This window comes from Stegodyphus dumicola, chromosome X2, assembly GCF_044657685.1.
Source record: "Stegodyphus dumicola isolate Sdum_Otavi_A_Nest chromosome X2, ASM4465768v1".
NCBI lineage: Eukaryota > Metazoa > Arthropoda > Arachnida > Araneae > Eresidae > Stegodyphus > Stegodyphus dumicola.
Genome location: NC_140781.1, coordinates 101,533,798 through 101,552,080, shown reverse-complemented (window position 1 = coordinate 101,552,080; position 18,283 = coordinate 101,533,798). Strand labels below are relative to the sequence as shown.

The window sequence follows — 18,283 nt, the reverse complement described above, 5'->3', positions numbered from 1 at the left end:
GCGGGATTCGAACTTCGGACCGAACTACCAGTGTTCAGAGACTTTAGCGCTCGGCCGCTGGTGGGCCCGATAATGAATAGAACATTCATAGAGCGATAAGAATTATAATTTTGTTCAAAAAATAATTAGGTGGAATTTTTAGTGACGTGACAGCTCCACTGAATAAAACAAGTACTGGTGATTCTAGGAATAAACCAATCACCTAGAAGTTGAAAAATTCCAAAAATATTTTTCGCAATGATAAATTAAATTCTTCTAAAATAAAAATAATAATTCAAGCCACTTGTGACCAAACAGGTATCTATAGCAATAAAATGAATAGATTTAGAAAGAATTTGATGGTAGTTAAAAGAATGGAACTATAAAGATCATGACTTAAAATTCTTGATTGATTAAATATCTGAAATAAAAGATTGCTTGAAACGTTCCTGTATACTTCGCACGCAACATTTTGCACATAGATCAAAGGCAGGAATATTTTCCAGCCGTTGAAAATAATTCTTGATATATGGGTAATCGTAGTTGCTATAATTTCGAGGCAGGTACATACACCCACCCTATTGCTTACCTTCACATAAATTTAGAGTAGTGACATTTATTATTAGTTTACTTTGGCGAAATTTCAGCTATTGGAACACGCATACATAGCTTTTAAAAACATATTTTTGTTATGTAGGCCTGAATGTGCCATTTGTGTAAGAAAGGTAATAATTTAAATCTGTCTCGTAGTTTCTCTTTTCATTTTATACGAGCTTAGGCCTGGCAGAAAAATGCTGGCATGTTTAAAAATTAACAACAGACTCTCCTCTTTGTCATGATTCATCTTAATATTTACATATGATCCCGTCGATCTTGATAGTTGGCTACGATCAAACTGTGAAAGTTGTTGGACATCCCGCCAAAATTGCGTCATTCGTTTCTGCGGAATTATGAAGGAAGTGACGTACCTTTATTTAATAAATCATTAGTATCTGATCTGCTTCGTTTTTTGCGCTTCGTAGAAAGACTTTCGTCGATTTCTACTACTTTGTAAACCCCCAACAGATTTTACTGGCAGTTCTCTTCAGAATGCTCTCCTCAGTAAGAGTTTCCCACATTCAGTGGTTCCAGTCTATTTTCGTTTAGTCGACCTTATTCAGCTGATCATATCGCGTCCTTTTTACTTTACTAAACACACTGTATGATTCCTATACACACTTTTTATTTAACTTTTATTTATTTAGTAGAGGGCTATAACTTAGAAAATACAGAAAGGAATTCCCAAATTTTAATAATTTTGTATTCAAAATCCAAGGGAAAATTGAAGCAACAGTAGTTAATTTACATTCTTGTTCATAAAAACTTTCGAAAATCAATTGAGGTTGCATCAAACGAAAGGGCAGATTTTATGAAAGTGATATTACGTCCATCTTCATTGTCAGAGGAATTTTTCTTTTCATCAAGAAAACAAACATTAAAACTACTTCTTTAAGGTTATAAGACGATTAGTAGTCTTTTTTTCTTCAAAGGAGAAACAAATATTATATTTCTTAAATATTGATTATACATTCTTAGCTGTTTCTCATTTCAGAGACGAATGCCAGAATTTTAGGTATTATCTCATAATCAACTAAAATAATCTCGATCTTATTATTCACCTGATTATCTGTGTCTTATTTTCTCCCCATCTTTACAGAAAGATACAAGTTTCCGCATTGACTTCGATTCGAGTGTCACTTTATTTTTACCTTACTTTGAACTAACACTGTTCAACGTTTAATGGACATAATTTAGTGTTTTTGCAAGCTGATCTGAATGAGATCTTTGCAAAAACTTGTTTAAACTTAATGTTATGTGACTTTACTCAGTTAAAATATTCTTTGTTCTAAGCTTTTCCATACAGCAATTCCACATTGCCACAGGGATGTTTCTGTTATCTAATCATTGACTGAAAATATAGTCAAAAGTTCTCTTAATTTAGATTTCTCTAGACAATTTTCTTCTATTATTATCCAGCCCTTATAGACGAGCTGGATAGAAAGATCCGATAAAATGGTGACATTTAGTTGAATTTCCTTATTTTCGGAGTACAGATTTACCATACCAACGTCCTGGACGCGTCACCAAAGTGCTTACGTAAAATAGTAGTTACACCATCTGTCTGAAAATCTGTCTACAGATTCTGTGTGTCTGTAGAATTCTCTCTGTCTGTAGATTTTGTCTTTCCGTAGATTTCTTCCTTCATAGCTGGGATAATGCAATCCTGGCTATCATGGATAAGTTGTGCAAGAGGATTAAGCGAGTTCGTCGGGAATGCTTTTCTTCTTACTTCACGACAATACGCCCACTCAGACGGCTGGAGTTATGCTACAGTTTCTAGAGAAAAAACGGAAGACAGTTCTTAATCATCCTCCATATTCACCCGGTTTGAAGCCGAGTGATATTTTTTAACTCCCTAAAATCATACTTCATATAAAGAGTCAATTCTATCCCGACGTAACCGGCTTTCAAGCCGCAATGACATTCAAGTTGAATAAAATCTGAAACAAGAATTTTTATGACAGTTTCATGAGGTTGTAGAGGTTCTGTGTTATTTCAAATGGGTTGGAATCTAGAAAACACCGATTATCTTATAGTAAGTTCACTTATCTTAATGTTACTCACTGCGGCTTCCTTCAGACTAAATTCCCCAGCCACATATGTTGAACCTTGCTCGTTTTGAAGACTATCTAAAAATTTCAACTTCCAATGAAACTGGCTTTTTGTTATGTTTCGTAATTTTGATTATGTTAAAGTTAAATTATAAATTGGAATATTAGGAAAATAAGCTAGCTGTCCATTATGTCCAATGGAATCCACACAAATATCTAAAAAAAAAAAAAACTGTACCTGCACAATTTCTACGATTTTCACCCCTCCCACAAAGCTGTCTGCGCATGCCAAATAGCAAATACATGTGGCAGGTGTACAAAATTCCAAAAATAAATACTATTACTTTTATATAATGTTAAAATAATGTTTGAGGTACTATTATTTGTCATTTTTTTTTGCACCACGCTATTTCGAAACATGTAAAAGAAAACCGCGTAAAAAGAGAATCCGGTGTAAAAGTTATGTTTGTCCTCTGAGCTATTCAAATCTGCCTGCAACGAATATAGCTGAGGAAACTGCATGCAATGAATATTCTATCCGTGCAACAATTCGTACTGCATTTCAAAGTTTGCCTTCTTCTTTCAGGACTAAAAGGAGAATGTACATAAGAAAAATCTGTAGGAAAAATTAAAGACTAGCGCTGCGTGATTCACCCATAAAATGTTGAGATTTTCTCCTCCAACGTGATCGGTAATGTCGCTAAACATTGGTAGTTTGTTTTAAGTTCCAATCCTAGGCAAACAGAACGGAATGGGTACATGGTGTTTTCTTTCGTAGATTTCCCCATATGTATGCACACGAGCCAGTTCTCCCTAGAAAGCATCCCTTCTCTTAGGCAGATACCCCTGGCGAGCTTTGTCATAGTAGATAAACTAAACTGACGACTTAACATCTTAAAATGATAGTACTTTGATTACAAAGTCATAAACATGGTTAAACAATCTAATAGTTTCATTAATAAAAAGTTTTAGGTGTTGACTCATATTCTTCTGTGGCAAGTTTACTTGCCAATTCCAATTGCTTTCGCTCGCACTTGGTTTCAACTACACACAGTTATTACCAAAAGTTCAGAGTTGCCAAAGGGCAATCGCGGTAGTAAAATAAAAGAGATGTACTTTAGATACATCTGTCACCCGGAGGCGTAAAAAACTTTCAGAGCTTGGGACTGGCATTCCTGGTCGTGGTGGCAAATGTTGCATTCAAAAATAACAAAAGTCGTAATTATAAAACATAAAAAAAAGCTGAAAACTATTTACATAAATACAACTACCAAGACGGGTTGTGATGTATGGTGCGGGGTCTTTTGACCACATATTCAACAGTAGGGTCATAATCGCACAGGCTTTTAATAGAAGCGTAGGAAGAGGTTCTAAGGCTTTCAAAGAAATTATGTGAAGTGATCAAAATTTGTTCATGCATGGCCTTCATATTCAGATCCTCCTGAATTTGAGAGTTCCTTACAAACCACGGTGAGTTCACAATCGCTCTAAGTATTTTATTTTGTATTATGTCTAGTTTAGCACGCTCAGTCTTGTTGGTTGTCGCCCATGCTGGCACTGCGTATAACATAATCGGTCTGATTAAGGACAGATACAGTGTTCTTTTGATTTTTATCGATAAGTTAGACTTCCTGCCAATCAAGCTGTAAAGGGCAGAGAACGCAGCATTCGCTTTTTCCACTACGGCTGTAGCTTGGTATTTAAAGGTAAGCTTGCTATCTATAATAACTCCTAAATACTTATAGGAGTCAGTCATCGGAACTGTATCGTTTTTAATTTTGATATCCGTATTAACAATTACATTCCGCCTGTATCGTCTGTAAAGCACAACACAGCATTGACTAGAATTTAAATTGATTTTCCAATCCTCGCACCATTTCGTAACGATATTTACTTTGAATTGCAGTTTTTCCATTGCAAGAGGCGGGCTGACAGAATCCGTAAGTACGACCGTGTCGTCGGCGTATTTTAGAATCTTGGAATCCAAGGGATTTGGGAGGTCATTTATAAATATATTGAAAAGACAGGGAGCGAGGACTGCTCCTTGCGGGACACCACTGTAAATTATCTTTTTCATGGAAATTGGATTTCCACACTTTACTTGGAATGTTCTACGGTAAAGACATGAGATCATAAGTTGAATAAAGCTGACCGGGAGCCGGAAGTTGCTGAGCTTATGGATAAGTCCTGCGTGCCACACTCGATCGAATGCCTTTTCGAAATCGAGGAAGCACGCAGCGACTGCCTTCTTTTTTTGAAAGTTGCCTGCAATATATTCAACCAGATTTAAAATTCGATGCGTAGTGGAATGACCGCTTCGAAATTCAAATTGCGAACTGTCGATGAGGTCAAGTCTCTCAAAGTGATTGGTAAGTCTGATTTTTAAAACTCTTTCAAAAACCTTTCCCAAAGCAGAAAGTAGACTAATCCGCCTGTAACTAGTTACTAATTTCGGGTCTTTACGCGGCTTCGGAATTGTAATGATGATGCTGTGCTTCCATTGCTGGGGAAAATATCTATGTAGTATGCAGGCATTAAAGATTTTCACGAGAAGCACAATACGCTTTCTTGGGAGGGCCTTGAGGGCGTCATTACTGATTTCATCAAAACCTCTGGCCTTGCGAACTTTAAGATTTTTGATAATCTGTCGAACTTCTCTGGGGGTGGTGAGATCGAAGTAGTTAGATGGAGTGCTGCATTTAAGCGAGGTAACGGAGTATTGAATTTCTCTTTCATGCTCGGTATCCTCTTCTGGGTCGGGATGGAAAACTTTACTTAATTCTTCTGCCATTAAGTTCGCAATTTCAGTCTCAGAAGGGTGTATGTTACCCATGTGATGAATTGGAGTAATGCTATTGGTCCTTGTGGTTCGAAGCGAGCGTGCGATTCTCCAGACCGTCCCTGGCTGCAAGTCAATGTTTTTCAGCAAAGAATTCCATTTTTCAGAGCGGAAATCCTGAATTTCGCGTTTGATTTCCCTGTTAAGATAATTAACAAGTCTCTTATCTCTCGGGTTATGGGATAATTGTCAATGCTTTCTAATGCGATCCTTCCTAAGCAGAAATTATTTAGAATTCTTCCATTCGGGTTATCCTTCCTAGTGTGCCAAGTATGAAATTTCGCATTCAGATCACCCGCAATGATCGTGGGGTAATTCGTGAACGACAAAATATTGAGATCCTGTACCTGAAGAAGTCTATTGGGAGGGTTGTAAACTGCTATGAAGAGATAGGCCTCATTTGTGGTGCTATGCACTAAAACAGCTGTATGTTCAATAAAGCTAGTAGCAGGGAGGTGGAAAACTGAATGCTTGATGTGATTCCTGATTAAAATAGCGGTACCACCACCACTATTGTGCCTTCTTTCATTTCTGGCGATAGCATATCCTGGAAGTTTGATCTTGTAATTAACTCGGAGTTTAGTCTCATTGATGAGCATGATATCAATTTGAAATTTATCAAGGAAGTTTCCAATTTCATGGAGTTGATGCTTTATGCCATTAGCATTGAAGTAAGCAATTTTCATAAAGCCTGCGTTGGCTGCGATCACTGTATTTATATTTTCTGAAGTTTACTTGCCTTTGGAACTTTGGGGTTATACTGGCTTTCAGCAGGAAATTAAAGTCCTGCTCTTGCCAGTTCCTGATGTGATCCCATGTGGGGCCTGACAGAGTAGAAACCTGAAAGAAATTTTCTCTCGTGGAGGTAGAAGTGTGCTGGAGAGAGAAAAAGAGAAAAAGAAGCACTTTGCTCCTGTACTGCTATATCTTGGATGGAATCCGCCAAGCAGGGGCCGGAGAAAGAAACTTCGGATGACCTGTGTAGGATAGCCCGAATACTAACTGTTCATTCGTCGGAGCCAGTCACGTGGGAGGTCACCCTCCCAGAAACTGACCCCGATTGATGCTGCTTGAAAACCAGAAAAACTGGAACTTAGAATTCTGAACTCAAGAGGTGGGCGGCAAATGGGCGGAGGTTTTTGTCTTCAGCCAGGATTTCGTAGATAAGAATGTCCGTGAAATTAGCGGGATTCACATTGATAATATTATTAAAAAAGTTGTTGTTTATTCTGCTGAGGTAGTCCTGAATAGTATCTATTTTCAAGTCGGAGTGGAGAGTCCTATTCCGAACATAGTAAGGAGCTTTTGTGATGATTCTTAGCACCTTATTTTGAAGCACTTGGAGTTTGCTAATTTCGTTTGCTTTGTAGTTTGCCCAGGCTGGGGAAGCATACGTGAGAATGGGTCGGATGACAGTTTCATAAATCCTCTTTTTCAGTCTGAGGGTGAGGTTTTCATTCTTTAGGAGAGGAAAAAGCCTGAAAATGATCCCGTGTGCTTTTCCGCTTACTCTAAGCATATGATCCTTCCAATTGTAGTTCTTGTTAAGGGTAACTCCCAGGTAATTAGCTTTATCAACTGTAGGGATGATTTTGCCAAAGAGTTTAACCTCAGTTCTGACCCGTTTCCTCTGTCTGCGATTTCGAATGAGTAGAATCTTGGACTTTTCTGGCTGAATGCACGTTTTCCAGCGACTGCACCACCCCTCAATAGCAGGGATTTTCGCCTGAATTCTTGACAAGGCATACTCTGGGTTTAGAGACTTGGTGGCTATCGCTGTATCATCAGCGTAGCTGGCTGCGAGAACATTTGTATCCTCGGAAAAGCAAGGGAAATCGTTGGTATAGATGATGTAAAAAAGCGGGCCTAAAATTGACCCTTGAGGAATACCTGCGTAAATATTTTTGACACATGAAGTTGCATTTCCAACTCCAACGGTGCAAGTTCTATTTTCAAGGAAGGACTTGATAATGAGTATCAGATTTCTGGGGAAACCGAGATGAATTAGCTTATAGATTAGCCCTGGATGCCAGACGCGGTCAAAAGCCTTTGCCACGTCTAGCATCAGGATAGCAACACTCATTCTGTTGTGCATAGCCGCGCCGATGAACTCCGTGAGCCTGACTAACTGCGTTGTGGTCGAAAGTCCTTTCCGGAAACCGTGCTGGTGATCAACGAGAAAGTCCAAGTTTTCTTGCATTCTGAGATAAATAATGCGTTCCAGAATCTTGCTTATGGAGGACAGCAGGCTGATGGGTCTAAAGTTTGCCGGGTAATCCTGTGTTTTCCCTGGCTTAGGAATCATCAGGATGCTTGCTTGCTTCCAGAAAAGCGGGAAATAATTTTGATACAAACATGCATTGAGAATGCCTGTTAATTTGCATACGGTCTTAAAAGGCATGTTTTTCAGCATCTGGTTCGTGATCTTGTCCTTTCCTGGAGCTTTCTTTAATTTAAGTCCCTTAATAATGTTCTGCACTTCGTGCGGCATGGTTAGTTTGATAGAAGGTTCCGTAGAAGGGGAGTGCAGCCATTGATCGTTAAGGTGATGAACTTGAATGTCCGAACTATGATCTGAGGGGAAGGAATTTGGAATGAACTGTTTAGAAAGGTGTTCCGCAAAAAGTTCCGCTTTGTCTTAAAAGTTCCGCTTTGTCCGGAGTAAGCAAATCCGTTATCGCATTTAAGCGGTTTTCTGGCAAAGCAGGGGCGTTTTAGTGTCCTTGTATGACGCCAGATGGCGCCAGGTTCGTTGTTGATCTTTTCCATCTTATCCTGCCATAAGCTAGATCGATGGTCCTGAATCTTTTGCTTGATTTTCCTATTAAGCCTGTTAATTTGAGTTTTGATAGCAGGATCCCAGGTGAGATTAAATTCCTTTCGGAGATGATTTCGAAAGCAGATTATTTCGCGAATATTGGCAGGAAGCTTGTGCTCATGTCTGACACGGTCAACCTCAGTCGTAGCTAGGGACTTAGCAGAATGCAGGTACGAAGTAAAGTCTGTTATAGCACGTTCAATATCCGAAGTGCTTTGTAACGAGTCACAATTAAAATCAGTGGCCATCAAAGTATTATGATAAAGATTCCAATCAGTATGCTTAATTGGCGGTAGGTTCTTAGCATTTTCCACTCCAAGGTAAGCAAGCACAGGTACATGATCAGAAGACATGTCACATGTTACCGTAATAGCCATAGGAATATTGAACGTCGTAATAAAAATATCCAGAATGTCAGGCCGATGGTTGAGTATATTTGGCCTATAGGTAGGCTCATCCGGCACATGCAGAAAGACAGGGTAATTACACACAAAATCATGCACTATGCGTCCATTATAATTCGAGTTGCTGCATCCCCAGTCGAGATGCTTGGCGTTTAAATCGCCACCTAGAAAGGTGGGGGAGTCTGAGTTAATAAGTCTATCCAGAATTTCAGCACTGAGCTTGTTCCCAGGGCGGTTATACACCGCACAGAAAGTGACATCCCCAATGTTGGGTAGATTCACCATCACTTTAACACTTTCCATTCCATCACAATTTTCTGCACTTTTCAGATATGAATTAAATGTCTTTTTAACATAAATGAGCACTCCGCCACCACGGTGGTGGAGTCTGTCACTACGGTAGCTGAAATAATTGGCTATCCTTAAGGAGTGCGAAGGGTTAGCATGGGTTTCTGTAATTAAGCAGATGTCTACGTCATTTTGCTGGATAAATTCATGAAGTTCCGGTATCTTGGAGGTAACGTTCTGCGCGTTCCAGAGCAGGATCTTAACAGGAGAACTTTGCCGGGAGGTGGGATTATCCATGGTTGGGGGAAGCTGGCCTGACTGTGTCCTCTATCATAGAGGCGGTAGGAATTGCCTTCGCTACATCAGCAAACATAGAGATGGCTGTTGTGAGCTTTTGAATTACCGCATTAGCTTCGTCGAGCTTTGCTTGAAGCTCACTGAGTTGTGAGAAGGTTGCTTGTGGCGCCATCTGTGGGGGAGTAGCATTACTATTGTTGACTACTCTATCTGCATATGATATGCCTTTTTGCACAAAGGATGAGCGAGGCTTGGGGTAGAACGAACAACCTTTAAAACTGGCAGTATGAGGAAGTCCGCAATGACAGCACTTTGGTGGCACATCCTTGGGCTTGGTGCAGTCACGAGACTCATGCCCCTGACCACATTTGACACACCGTGGTGCGTGACGGCATTGACTTTGAGCGTGGTAAAGTTTACTTGCCTACTGCAACTGAACTTTTATTAGGGTGACGTCAGACTTTTCAGATATAGATGGTTGTAATTCAAGTTACCTGATTTAGACCTGCGCAGAGCCTGTTCTGAACCACGGGCAAAAGAAAATTGTAATATATAATATTTTAGATTTCGACCACCAGGTGCGAAGGAGACACATGATGACCTAAAAACACAAATTTTAAACACAAAACTATTTAATCACAGAATTTGTTCAATGTGTATGCCATTTGAGTCAATCACACCTTCAAAGCCTGTTATAAGGTGTTTAACAGCAGCGCGATTAGTTTCTCGATCAATTGCAGCAACATTATGTGTTATGCTTGCTTTCGATTCAGGCACAATCCATACTCTTCCTCCACAGACACGATCTTTCAACATTTCCCACAATTATGTCTCAGGGATTCAAGTCCGAAGAACGAGGAGACCAGGTAATCGGAAAACTTCTCGACATTATCCGATCATCTAGAAAATGGTCCCGAAGTGGAATTTCCTGCTGAAGAAGTTCGCAGTAACGGGCACCCGCAACAGAACAACTTTGAGGACGTAGAGGAGTGTTATCCTCAAAGAAAAAGGGATCAAGAATGAAATCCGCAGTAAACCCACAGCATACAGTAATATAAACCAGGATGCAGAGACCATTCGTACAAAACACTAAGACTTGCATTACAGTATCCTATGTGCGACAGTTTGAGTATTAACTGCTGTGTCTAGGGCAAAATAAGACTAGGTTCATTTGAAATCCATTTCCATCCTCTTCGTCGCAACACGCACAACACCTCAGTCTCTTCAAATTCCGTAATAAACATTCTCAAACTCTGCATCGAAACAGGCCCTTTTTGTAAGCCTTGAAACGGACAGTTCTTGCTTGAAGCTTGAACTGAACTATGGAAAAAATCATAAGCTGATTGATTGTTCGTGAATGGGTGTGTGGAAGCGTCACTTGTTACTGATTAGCTTACCCTGCTAGAAAATTTTATTTCCTTACACATGTGATATGCGTACATATCTTTTGTTCGGACGTTACACAACATCCCTTCATACAGTCATATAGAAATAAGAGATTAGTTTCCATTTCAATTTTTGAAGTAAGACTACTGTGTGAATTTAAAATACCATTTAACAGCAGTTTAATTATTATGTGATTATGTATACCACTCTAATTGAATTTCTCATTCATGGGCATCTCACAAAGATTTATTATCAGCACACTTCATTCATTTAAGAAAACAGGGAAAAGGAAATAAATCTTAATTGATTAAAAGCATTCTTACCTCTCTCCGCCCCCGTAATGCTTCAATATCTCGAATGCAGGCTGATGGTGTACTTGCGTTTTAGCTTCTTGCTTAAACTGCTTATATCTTATTTATAACGACCTTCTATTAGACAGCTATAGTTTCAGCGTCGGCGAGTTATCGCCAATTACACTTAGTCATTAATAGGAGAAGAGCAGTACCTTAGGCCTACTTTTTCTGCTCAAATTCCGCATAATTATAGAAAATCTTAAAATGAATATATAAAGAAAGTGTGCTCAACTTTCAGAAGCTTCATTAACATGGTTGGTAATGTAAGGAGTTACAAAGAAGATTGGATCAAGCTGTGGTCAGCGCTTTTTATACATCAATGTTATTGATTAATTTAACCAATTTGGTTTTGGAACATAATATATTCACTGAAAATATTTTAAGAAATTAAATAAAAAAGATGTACCTCAAAACGGTCATTCAAAAATCACTTATTTGTTCTAATTTATTGGATTTGTTTCACAATAATATTCGTAAATGATAGGTGATATGTCTCATAAAAACATTCACACACGAAGTATTGACATCAATATATTAAATAATGATTTATAGCAAATTAAATTTTATTTAGAAAAATTCTTAAAAATTTTAGAGAAAGAGCCCACTTTACTATCTTTCTTAAAAATCTATGCTATTCATTGCAACTTCAAATGGATGGAATGCATTTTCTACGTTATAAGTTTATTGTTCATAACACGTTTTAAATACTTATTTCAATTATTAAGATTCTCGTACAATCAAAGTTCAAACTTAAAACTGCATATACCACTTAAATGACTCACAAAATTAAATGAGCTGGAATTCATCCCCACTACCATTTCCTCATGTAAGACCATCAGCAAAAATGGTATCACACATTTAAAAACACTTCGGATTAAGTGTTACGATTAGAGCTGGACGAGCGGGCAGAACGTATTCAAAGAACCGATTCAGTTCAATAAATGAATTTACTCCAGAAAACATAGTAATAGCTCTTTTACAGTTCAAGGGCAGTTCTTGTTTGAAGCGTGCCAAGAATAGAAATCTGTTATTATTTCTAAAACTGATTAACTTTACTGAGTGAGCGAATGCCTGATTGGAAAAAAAAGAGCGGAAGGAAATTAGAACATCTCAACAGCCCATTTTAGAGGACAAAAGAATGTTTATCCTTCCATGTTAAAAGCGCTTTTAAATTTTATCATTTCCCAAGTTTATTCTAGAATCTTATATTTAGTTCTGTGTAGTAAGGAGGCTTTAGTTAAACTCAATACTACTGCAGTTGAAAGTGTTCTCAGTTTAACTCAGTTCACAAAGTTAGCGTTTGACTGAGTCGAATTTTCCGATCCCACGGCTCTTCCATCCAACCTTGCTAACAGGTCCCGATTCCACAGCTTGTTCGATTCTTTCCGGTCCTCTCTGCATTCTTGCTAATCGCTTTTGAGTCACCCGTTGTCCCGGATCTTTTTCATAAAGGTTATTGTCAGTGAGCTGTGAGTCGGGAAAAAAGAACCGATTCATTTCAGTGATCGAACGCTTCCGATCCGATCTCAGGAAAGAGAGGTTTTTGTCCATCTCTAGTTACAATGTAAAAATAATACTAGTTTTCTATTACAAATGATGGGTGATTCGATGCTGATAGCTGACTGGTTGTTGAAAATGAACAACTAAATTTTTTGGGGGGAAAAGGAGAAATGCGAGCATCTTCCTTTCAGTGATAAAGCAGGAGACGAACCATCCACTGACGATAGCTAGACTGATGGGAGCAAGAGAGACAATGCTAAGTTAATTTCATATACATTTATTAAGTCATTTTGATTAATAGTTGCTAACTTCTGTCTAACAATTACATATACTCTTCCGTAGGTTGTGCTGTGCTTGTGAAATCAGATAGAGGAGGATAGGTTCAATTTAAAACCCGTTAGTAACTTAGAATCAAATTTACAGCTTAATCAACAAAAAATACTGTGACTTGAAAATGAAACTATGTAATGCGTAATGAAGTTTAATAAGAGAACACTATATTTGCTTTATTGAACCCTGTAATACAGTATAATAAATTTTTTGTTGGGTATAGTTAAAATTCTTCGGGAAAAAATTAAGATATTTAATTCTTCTGCTATTTAATTCAATTTCAGAAGGGAACTAACAAATAAAATATTAGAAAATTCTTTAGTACCTTTCTCTTTACCTTTTCTTTATGCATATATAAAGCAATCTTAGCGAGCGGGCTGGTTGTATCGGCTGTTTCGGGATTTTCCATATGAATAGTATGAATACGAACAAGTTTTCTTTAGGAAGTATCTCACGTGGAAGGTTCTCCTCTTAAGCACCCCTCGCCTGCCTGGTATTATTTAACTAAACAATGTAACTATGTATATATGAATTATTATGCGAGAACCTTTTTGGGCCGTAATTCAGTAAAAGTGAACTGAGTTACATGAAATTTATACTACAGAGACACTGTGTAGTACATAAAAGATAAGCAAAGTACAGTAGCAAAACCAAAATGAATAAGAACCCATATAATACTTCATCCAAATTGTCTAAGAGTTCTAATTCTTCAAGAAGTATCTGTTTCAGTTCTCTGGTGTTCTCCGGAGGCTAAGATGACGCCAAGCATCCCACTAAAGTATACATACACGTTCAATGGGATTTAAATCAAGGAAGCACCCTATCCAATCCATTCTGCGAACATCTTCTATTTCCAGGAACTCTTCAACAGCATGTATTCTGTGTAGCTGTGCACTGTCGTCCATAAAAGGAAAGTCGGGGCCAATGGCATTCAGGAAAAGAAGCATGTGGTGGAGGACAATTTCATAGCAGTAACGATCGCCGTTAAGTGAACTTCACTCAAAATGTGGAGTTTCGTCCGTCCATTCAGCAAAATGCCTCCCCATACAATAACGCCAGGACATCCCACTGCTCTCTTTACCTGATTTTACTGGGATGAAAACGTGACTCTACTTCTCTCCATATCTACTTGCGACAAGAATCATTTATCACACTAAAACGACTCTCGTCGGTAAAAAGAACGTAATTCCATTGATGAGGTGTCCAGTCTATGTGTTCTCTACGCCATTGTAAACGGTGCCGCTTGTTGTCAATGTTATGCAGCATTCAGGACGGCTGTGGAATAAATCATCTTTATGACGTCGTATGGCTACAGTAAAAGCGCGAATAGTGGTAGATCGACTTGGTTTAGTTCTAGGCGAACGGGCTGGCTGTTTGGACGTTTCTGTGGTTTTCCCCATGTGCGACGCGGATACGAGCCAGTTTCCTTTAAAAGTCCTGCTCGAAATCATCCCATTCCTTAGGCAGTAGCCCTCGCATACTTTGTCATAATCGAATAAACCAAACCACGTATGTAAATAAAGATCAATCATTTATGGCATAAAAATCCATTTGATTATCCTATTTTTGTTGTTATTACTAATCCTCCCATCCGAAGCTGCTCATCAAGTCGATGAATTTATCATGGCCAAAAAAGAAGAGAACGCTTTTTGTTAGCCAAAGCTTTGGGCACTTAATAAGATAAACATGAGTTTTCTCAGCTCCATAACGCTTTTGATGGCGAGTATCCAGTGGGACGGATCTAAGGGTCTTCTACCTATACTTTCTCTAACATTGGTATCTCCAGGGAACTTCTCAGTGGTATTTTAAGCGGCTCCATGCCACAAAGTTTCTAAACATTTACAAAAATCTATGCCTTTTTTCAGTGACTTGAACACGGGTCCAAAAATACGGCAGCCGTAATTAATTTTTTTATTATAAGAAACTGTTAACTTTCCTTTCGCCATCTACTCATAACTACAACAAACTTATTTTCGTAAAACGCTGACCCAAACGACTAAGAACAAATGACCTAAAACAATGATCTACTCAATTAGCTTCATCCAGATCTGCTTTGCTACAATCAATTACTTATACAAAGGTAGACATCTTTGAACAAAAAGACCGTTTTAAAATGAATAAACTGTATTTTATCCCCAAATATATAGCCTGCATTAAAATTTTGAAAAATATTACCTTAATTAAAAACTGACTAAAAAGGCAAGCTAAATTAAGCAAACCTGAAAGTAAACAAGATTTTAAAGATTGTTCTTCTAACAATAGCGACACTTTCTTCTAATAATTAAATTCGCACTTCGCATCTTTAGAGATCGCATTTTTGTTGTGAATTTTTGCCGAACTTACAGCTTTCTTCTAAGTATGACATGTTATTATAACCTGATCAAACACGGCTAGCTTTAAAAATTCGCAATAAAGGTGCATTAAACATGTGTTTAGAAAAGCAAATCTTATAAAGCATAAATTTTTAAGCTTATGAATCTCTCAGTCATATATTATAATTTAATTAAGTCTGAAAAATTAATCGAAAATTTTCATCAGATGGTTGATTCATTCTGATTCTTCCTTTGGGGTTTTCAGATATATTGTAAGCATTTCTATAAACCACGGTTTAATAGCCTTAGCATATACAGCTATTGACAAATTCGTGTTTGTTAAGCGTTTCAAAGATTCCCCTCAATAGGCAATTCGCGAAGGTATCTAGCCTTATGCACATATACCTGGAACCCTTTTTCAGACGTAGCATTCCCGTCTTTTTTTAACTTTTTTAACTTGCCTTAACTTCCTCTTTTTAACTCCCGTTTGTTTTTAACGTAGTAGCTCCGTCTTTTTACGACCGAACAGAAAAACCGCTGGTTTCGACCTGGCTGTAAAGCCCGGTGCCCAGCATCGGCCGAGTGGTGAAGTCGCTGAACACTGGTAGTTTCAACCTGGGTTTGATTTCCGGCAAATGGGCTAGCTACATGAGTGTTTTCGTGGTTCACCCGCATTCGTAACGTGTATACGAGCCAGATTCCATTAGGAAGTCCTCCACGAAGGCATTCCGCCCCCCCCCTAGACAGATAACCCTTGCGTGCTTTGGCATAATTAAATAAGCCAAACGAAATTAAATCCCGGTGAATACGTTGACTGTATAGACGTTTCCGTAGCTTCGCGTATAACGTGACATTTGAAATATTACGCTTGAAATGAATTTCTGACTGTTCAGAATTTTAAGTTCATTAAAAAGTTCATTAAGTTAAAACATTGAATATTTTATGATGATTATATTAAATTCTGCATATCAATATATTAATACCATAAAATTTTATAAATTTTTAGGTTTTTCAAAATTAATCAATCAACTCAAATGGTAAGAAACATTACCTAAATGAGAAATTTTTAATAAATTTTATATTAGTATACTTAAAAATATGCTGACGCTATGGAATACAAATCCTAAGCATAAGACGTGCTTCTTCAGTATTAACTGCTTACACAAAAATTTATCTAAGCACTGTGTCAACATAAAATAAAAATTTTGAATTAAATTAATGAAACAGAACTGTTAATCAAAAAAGGTTATTTGTAATTACTAAATCGTTTCAATCGAATACATTTTAACCAATACATAATAGAACGAGCAGCTAAAAGGGAGTTCCTTGGGAAATTGTTTGCAAAATATTAACCACGTGGTTTGTTTACAAGCCTGTATTTCAGAAGAGAGAAAAAGCTCATACTTCTGAAAATACACGTATAAAAAGTTTTGCAACTTAATTAGGAATATTTAACGCTAAATCAGTTATTTCTGCTTACCTAGGCACTTTGTCTTGCATTTATTACCACTAGTACTGTCTAACGGTATATTGACAACAAAAAGAGATTTGGCGGATTTCTCAGACTTAGGAAGATAGACGACTTGAGCTTGTTGGCGAAACCTTTTCTTATAACCCTAGTCCACGTGCTCTCAAATCATCTCGCGCTTCTGCAAAAGACACATTTCATTCTACTCCTTCTTATTGATATGAGTCGAAGACAACGAACAGGTAGATATTTTACCCTTTTCAATTAGTAGAATGTCTTTCACCCTTAGTGTTAAATATATCATTTGAATAAACGTACGGGTTTAGAAATTGTTAGTAATGATCTACGCAGTTTTAGTAGTATGGCGAAGTTCACGCGATCCTTGACTGAAACTGAAAAATTTATGTGTTCAAAAATGGCAGTGATGAAAAAAACGGATTTAAATTGTAGCGATGATTTAAATGCTAAACTTTTTATTAAAATATATTTTTGAGAATATTGTAATAATTGTTTTTGCAAATGAATAATCTGAGTATTTTAAAATGTATTAAGCCAATGATGAAACATTGAAATAATTTTTTAATTAGGTATTTATTTAGTTATTAAAAATTATTTTTGTGATTTTAATGTCGAAATACAAGTCGAGAATTTTGCTGATATTAGAGTTAAAATTTTTAGCAATTACTGTTAAAACTGATATGCATCTATATCATCTACTATTATTTGATTAACTAAGATGTGCTAGGTATGAAGTTTTATTTTTATTTATTCTAATGCCATAGATAACGATGTGATTTATTAGATGTGTGATGTTGTAATATAATTAAAATCTGCCTCCAAATATTATCAGAGGATAAATGTAACCCCGCTTTTACTCTTTGTGATTTGCACTACATTAATACACTTAATTAAACGGTTATCTCCATTAAATAATTGGATTTTATCTAATATAATATATAATAAAATATTGCAACACAATCCATACGTTGAAAAAAAATATTTAGTGCAGGAATCATTTTATGTTTCCCTGTCGCCATTCTTAATTAAGCCAATATTTCGTAATTAAGTTTCGAAGAGTTTGAAAATAAAAATCGCAATAAAAAATATTTTTATGCATACAAAAGTCAGAGACACGCTGTGTTGTGTCGTATGTCCTAGTGGCATTCGTTTTCGTTTGAGTAATTGCATGTAAAAATTCTCTGTTGTTAGATATCTTCAACTTGAAATGCAGACAAAAGATTGCGTAATATCTATTGAAAAACAGGGTGAGTGATAATTGCTGTGCGCAAAAGGTACCAGAATCTTCAAGAAGTGCGAATAAATGCTCAGGATGAGAAAAATGGCGGAATAATGTCCGTGGCAACCGATTATTTCCAGAAAATTATGTGACGGGTTGGTTGGTTCAAGGGCCAGGTGGCAAGGTTCCGTGACAGTGCGGTACAATAACTAAAATGGGGCGTTATAACACTCATTTTAAACGGGAAGGCAAATTTGCTAAAAAACAATTCAACACTATCTGACTTTTGTATATATTAAACTAATTTTGTTATGCCAAATTTTTATTTCCTCTCTCTAATTTCAATTGCGTTTCTCGGAACTTAGTATAAAATTGTCCTTTTACGTTGGTAGCAATTCAGAAGGTATGAAAAGCAAATGCA

General features: G+C 37.2%; 2 protein-coding genes across 3 annotated transcripts in view; one reads left to right on the top strand and one right to left on the bottom strand.

Annotated features, from left to right (window-relative positions):
* Nucleotides 1-16,766, bottom strand: part of LOC118182496 (uridine phosphorylase 1-like) — a 77,834-nt gene extending 61,068 nt beyond the window's left edge. Inside the window, exon 1 of the mRNA XM_035351848.2 lies at nucleotides 16,638-16,766. Coding sequence (XP_035207739.1) covers nucleotides 16,638-16,657 — 20 coding nt within the window. The 5' untranslated portion in view covers nucleotides 16,658-16,766. The remainder of the gene's footprint in view (nucleotides 1-16,637) is intronic.
* LOC118182497 (uncharacterized) overlaps nucleotides 1-18,283 on the top strand; it is an 88,890-nt gene that overhangs the window by 15,042 nt on the left and 55,565 nt on the right. The window contains exon 1 of one of the 2 annotated variants that reach the window (XM_035351852.2): nucleotides 16,730-16,867. The exons of the other annotated variant lie outside the window; for it this stretch is intronic. The gene's annotated coding sequence lies outside the window, so the exon portion shown is untranslated. Of the gene's footprint in view, nucleotides 1-16,729; nucleotides 16,868-18,283 lie in introns of those variants that run through there. 2 annotated transcript variants of the gene reach the window in all.